This window comes from Mirounga leonina, unplaced genomic scaffold (assembly GCF_011800145.1).
Source record: "Mirounga leonina isolate KUSES-001 unplaced genomic scaffold, KU_Mleo_1.0 Mir_171, whole genome shotgun sequence".
In the NCBI taxonomy this organism is placed as follows: domain Eukaryota; kingdom Metazoa; phylum Chordata; class Mammalia; order Carnivora; family Phocidae; genus Mirounga; species Mirounga leonina.
Genome location: NW_023270436.1, coordinates 754,877 through 760,876, shown reverse-complemented (window position 1 = coordinate 760,876; position 6,000 = coordinate 754,877). Strand labels below are relative to the sequence as shown.

At 63.9% G+C, this 6,000-nt stretch overlaps 1 protein-coding gene across 1 annotated transcript in view; it reads right to left on the bottom strand.

Moving 5' to 3' along the window:
- GALNT9 (polypeptide N-acetylgalactosaminyltransferase 9) overlaps window positions 1-6,000 on the bottom strand; it is a 76,521-nt gene that overhangs the window by 31,095 nt on the left and 39,426 nt on the right. Inside the window, exons 4-5 of the mRNA XM_035016784.1 lie at window positions 3,902-4,076; window positions 117-314 (exon numbers count right to left, since the gene is read on the bottom strand). Of these exons, the coding sequence (XP_034872675.1) occupies window positions 117-314; window positions 3,902-4,076 (373 nt within the window). The remainder of the gene's footprint in view (window positions 1-116; window positions 315-3,901; window positions 4,077-6,000) is intronic.

The following is a 6,000-nucleotide window of genomic DNA, read 5'->3' as shown; positions in this document are numbered from 1 at the left end:
CCCCCCCCCCCGGCCCCAAGCCCCGCCCCCGCAGCGGGCGCACCCCCACCCACCCCAAGCCCCGCCCCCGCCCCGCCGCCCGGGCCCGCCCCCCAGGGCCCCGCCGGCGCGCTCACCGGATGGGCGCCGCCTCGTCCCCGCGGTCCAGCCAGTCCTGGGGCGGGATGATGTACATGCACCAGAGGCCCCAGTTGTAGCCGTGGGCCGCGCTGGCGTATTGCTGCAACTCAAACGTGTCGTACTTGATGTTGTCGATGGCCGGCAGCACGATGCGACGGCGGTCCTCCTGGATCCGCGAGAGCACGGGCTCAGCCCTGCGGGGAGGCGCACGCCCGTGAGGAAGGGCAGGGGCGCGGGGACCCCGCAGCCTGCGCCCCCAGGAGGGGCCCGCCGCCCACAGGCAGGGGGACTGACGTCGGGAGCCCAGGGCGTGTCTGGCCGCAGACCTGCGCCGCCCGGGGCCTCGCCCTCCCCTTCCGGCTCCGGATCCCACTCCCCGCCCCTCCTTCCCTGCTCCTGTGGAAGGTACGCTCCCGTACAGGCACTAATTTGAGGACCGATTATGTGCCACGCCCTGGTCTAACAAACTGGAATACCTCCATAGACTTAAAAAGAAAATCCATGCCTCAGAGAGCTTACGGTCTGTTGGAAGGACGAGAGAGGCTCCTGGGTACTGTTGTGCAGTGTGCAACCTACACAGCAGTACGCAGTGGCCCTGAGAGGGTGGGCGGGCAGCCATTAACATATAAGGGAAGCTATGTTAGAAGGTGACCGGTATCCTGCGGGAAAGAGAGCAAGGTAAGGCTGACTTGGGGTTGCAGTTTTAAACAGGGCATCCGTGTAGGTTGCCCTGGGCAACGAGCAGGAGGAGGTGGGGGGCCGGTGGGTGTCAGGGGGATGGGGAGGGCGCAGCCAGCGCTGAGGCCCTGGGATGTGAGCCTGGAATGGAGAAGTGGGGGCAGCGGACATGGTGAAGCCAGCGAGCAGAGGGACCCGAGGACGCGGGCTTCCGGGTGACCTCTCTGGACAGCAGCGTGAGTTGCAGACTGTCCACGGGGAAGCAGGTGCGGCTTCGCCCTTGGACGTGCCCCATCCTCCGCAAGGACGAGACACGACCAGAAGCCCAGCCTCTGAGCTGGAGTTCAGCTGTGGCCATGGGCTGCCCGCTGCCCGGGTGACCAGGAGCCGCAGAGGGGCCGGGAGCCGCGGGGAGGGGGGGGAGCCCCGGGGGCAGGTCCTCTGGTCCCACCTGGCGACATCTGCCTCGTGGCCCATCCTCTTCCCCATCCTGCTGAGCGACAGCCTGGTATTTACCTGCTTTTCAGCTTTGCGAGGAGGATTAATTAATTACTGTTCGCAAAGTGCCCAGAGATGGAGAGCCCTCTGTAAATGCCACATCTGCTAATGAGGCAGCATCCCTGTGGGGGCTGCTCTGGGAGGGGAGGGCTATTTGCAGACGGATAACTGGGGTTTTGGTCGTGAAAATGAAAGTTACACTCGTTTAAAATTGCATTTGGAGTGACAGACTCGCGCCTCTCCCAGACGGCTTCCAAATGCCCGAGGGAGGAACCACCTGCAAGTGCGGTTGTGCAGTGCGCAGCCTACACAGCCCCGTGGAGTGACCCTGGTGGGGGCAGGCAGTGATCCATAATGAAGGATACAAGGTGATACACACTGTAGTTCTCGAGAAGAAGGGCTGTCTCACGAGGGTGGCAGAGCGGAGAAAGACGGGGGCCAGGAGGGGAAGCCGAGCAGAAGAAACTCGCATCTCTGCCAAGCGTGCGGGGACAGAACCGGCCCTGGTGACAAGCGCGTGGTGCTGGGGCGGCTGAGACCCTCCAGGAGAGGGGAAGGAGAAGGCTCCACTAGGAGACGCCGAGCCCCTGCTGGAGCCAGTGGTAGCTGGAGGGAAACCACAACCTTGGAGACCCCGGGGCGCCAGACCCTCGCGGACCAGCTGGGGACGCGGGAACCATGCACAGGGACCGCGCAGACTCAGGACCCCGCCAGGCCACCAGTCCTCAGTCGGAGCCGCCACCGCCGACCCCTCGTTTCCCGCGGCTGGTATCCCAGGGAATGTCTTACGTTAGGCTTCGCAGCGTTTAAAAATATGCGTTGGGAGATTTGATACAAAAATCATGAGTTTTAGTTTCTACTGAAATGGGGCAAGCCGCCACCGTAAGCCGACTTCTCCCTGCGGCAACGCAGGTGGGCGCTGCAGCCCCTGCAGACCCACCCACTGCAGCTTTGACCTGGATTACGTGGCTGGCCCTAAGGCCAACGATGAGGACCCCCCCACACACACACCAAGAAACAGAAGAGGAGAGTCACGGACACTCGGTGGAGAAGCCGGGGGAGGACAGAGGCTGCAGGGCTGTGGCCACAGCCCAGGGATGCCGCAGACCCTGGAGGCTGGAGGAGACAAGGAAGGACACCCCGGGCGCCTCTGGGGGGTGTGACTCGACTGATACCAGTGTCCCCTCAGTGGACTTCGGGCCCCAGAAACGAGAGAGTAGTTTCTGTTGTTTAGAGCCACCCGGGTTGTGTGGTCAGAGCCCCGGGACGCTGATATGCGAGGTCAACCCTCCTTTTGCCCACAGGCCGCTCCCAGGCACACGCATGTGTCCAAAGTGTCCGCTCAGCTCCCAGGCCACCTCAAACCCGGCTGTCCCCTGGGGGCCCGGTCTGCCATCCCGAGTACTGATCCAACCCCGAGGGCCTGGAGCCAGGCGCCAGTCTCTCATACAGTCCTGGCAACAGCCTGCACCCCGTGCACGCTTCCAGCATCCCACCTGAAGGCGAGGAGGTGGGCGCACCTCGCCCTCCCCCGCCCGCACCATGTTGGCAAGTGGGACGTCCCGCCGTGACCCGTTCCCTTACCCACAGCATTGCCGCAGGATCGCTGCCCCCGCCCCCTCCCCCGCCCACGATATATCCCTTGCTCATCTGCACAGGGCACCCCCATGTGCAGCCATCAGAGAAGTTAAGGGAACAGCCGGCGCTTTCCAGAACACTTGGAAGCATGTCCTGCTATTCGTCAAGGCGTCCTTGGACACGGGCTCTGAGGATATCAGCGCACCCTCTGAGTCTGGACGGCGGGGTCTGGACAGAGGCGCCAGGACCAGCCCTGGGTCCAACACTCCCCAGGGACCCGGCCTCCCCCTCGACTGGCGATAACGTGCTGGGCAACTGATACCATTCTTAAGGCTGCTTTAGAGCTGGAGGAAGCTTCCAGGGGACCCAGGCTCTATCCTCGGCACGCGCCAGGACCCCGGGGCCCCACGCTGCAGACCCTAGGCCACGCAGACCTGCACTTCCTGCAGCCCATAGGGGCTGCTGGCCCAGAGGCCACACGGAGCATCGGCCTGCAGGGCAAGCATGAGCCCAGGGCTGGAGCCCCCGCCTTCCTGCTGGGGTGCTGGGTGCGGGGTCACAACGCTAGGTCATCCTGCACACCCGCTCCTGAATCATCGTGTATCCCCGCCACTCCCTGGCCACGTCCCCCTGCAGGCGTCTCGTTACAGGCCCACTTTGCCCCTGCACGGTGGACGAGAGGGCCCCCAGGACAAGAAACTGCTTCCAACTGGTGCTGGGGGCTTGGGCTGCGAGTAGCGGATCGGGACCCCGCGGGCGGCATGTGCACGCGGCAAGTGCCCCACAGCTGTGTGTGTGCCCTGGTCGGAGGCCATGCGCACATGCTCGCTCTGTGCTGTGACCTGCTGGACACATAACATCCTGCGGTCTGCGCCTCCCGAGCGGCTTCCGGCCCAGGAGCTGGGCGTGAGAAGCCTCAGGCTGGACTCGGATGCCCCGGGCCCCAGGCTCATCTTTTGCTGGCCCCTGCAGGGAGTCCCCGAAGCCAGCCCCACCCCCAGCTCCGCCCCCCACGCCCCACTCTCACCAGCCCGTGCCGAACTCCACATGGGCGTCGAAGAAGCCAACCACGGGGGCCGTGGCCACTTTCCAGCCCTGCAGCCGCGCCCGGATCAAGCCTTCCCTGCGGTTGTTGCGGACGATCTTCACCAGGCCCGGGTACCGCCTGTTGACGTACTGATCCAGGCTGGCTTTGAGCTCCACTGCAGGGGACACAGAGATGCCTCAGCACGCCTGCGCCCCGAAAGGGCCCTGAGGTCGCTCCAGGTTGGTGTGGGCAGGCTGGGGCGCTGTGTGCCCTGGGCCGGTACTCCACAGCCATTGAAGGGCACCTGCATGGTAAGGTGTGGGTAAGGGAACGGGTCACAGCGGGACGTCCCACTTGCCAACATGGTGCGGGCGGGGGAGGGCGAGGCGCGCCCACCTCCTCGCCTTCAGGTGGGATGCTGGAAGCGTGCACGGGGGGCGGGCTGTCGCCAGGACTGTGTGAGAGACTGGCGCCTGGCTCCAGGCCCTCGGGGTTGGATCAGTACTCAGGATGGCAGACCGGGCCCCCAGGGGACAGCTGGGTTTGAGGTGGCCTGGGAGCTGAGCGGACGCTTTGGACACATGCAGCCATTGAAGGGCACCTGCAGCCGGACATGTTTCAAGGGGCTGGGGAGACCGCGACAAGACCCCGCCCCGTGAGGCTGGCCCTCCAGTCGGGGGGACGACAGACAAAACCAGACAAATGGGACTGAGTGGACAGAGACGCGTGTCACGAAGACAGGAGACCCCGGGACTGAGTTCCTTCCCTGTGAAGAAGGAAGTCCACACATGGATGCACAGCGAGCACACGTGGTCGGTCCACGCCGTGGGGCATTCAGCCGTGACACCCTACAACTGAGGACAGATGCGGTGTGATCCCACTTCTCTGAAGCCCCGACAGACGCCACCTTCATAAGACAGTGGGCAGGGTGAGGGTGCCAGGGGCTGGGGGAGCATTTAGTGGGGACAGACCTCCAGGTTGGGAAGATGGAAAGTTCTGCAGACGGACAGTGGGGACGGCTGCACAACAGTGTGTGTGCTTCATGCCCTTGAACAGAGCACTGATGTTTTAAATGGCTAATTTTATGTTATGAGAATTTCAGCTCCATAAATCACTAAAAACTCAGTGAAGGCACAGGGGAAAAACCAGGAGGGACTTGAGGACGCACCACAGACCGAATGTGCACCCAAACAGGCGCATCTACAGCAGATCAGGGCTGGCAGAGAAGAGAGGCAGTGGGGTCTCTCCAGGTGGCTGGGCGGGGCGTCCCCCCACAACCTGCCGGCGGAAGCCACCTGTCCCCGGGACCCAGGAAGGCCACCGGTCCTTCCTAGGAACAGCCTCCAGCCCCATCCTGCCCTTTCCAGAGAAGGTGGCCACCCAACCCTCGCTCCTTTCATAGGGTCAGCTCGGGCCCTGCAGCGTAGACATCCAGACCGACCCTAGGTTGGACGTGGCACATCCCGCCCTTGGAGGGCTCCGGAGGTATCCCCCAAATTTCCTCCACTTCCCTCCCTCCTGAGGTGTGGAGGAGAGGCCAGGATGATGAGCCCACGGGACCTCAGTCTGGGGGCCGCCCACGGTGGGTTCAGGCTCCTGGCTCGGCTGGTGCCCAGGCACCTCTGGACCCCTGGCAGGGGCTGTGAGCCCTCCGTGCCCGGTGGGTGTGGGATGCGCCCAGGGTCCCCGCTGTGAGTGCCAGCCCAGCTCCCCCGCAGCAGACCCTCACTGGAGCCCCCACCCCTGTCACTGGCAAGAAGCAAGAGGTATGATCCGCAGATAGGGGAACTCAGCCTGCCTGGGCTTTTCTGGGTGACATCTGTAGGGGATGAATTGAGCCCCCGAATTCAAGTCCAGCCATAGCCTCAGAATGGGACCCATTTCAAAGTAGGGTCTTTGTGGATATAACCGGTTAAGGATCTTGAGATGAAATCCCCCTGGGTTTAGGGTGGGCCTAGTCCAACAACAGGTGTCCGTACAAGACGGGACATACGGGGGGAGGGATGCAACCCCAGCCGAGCACAAAGGACACCACCAGTCCCCAGAGCCGCGAGAGGCGGGGAGGACTCTGGCCGGGAACCTCCCGGGTGTGCGGCCTG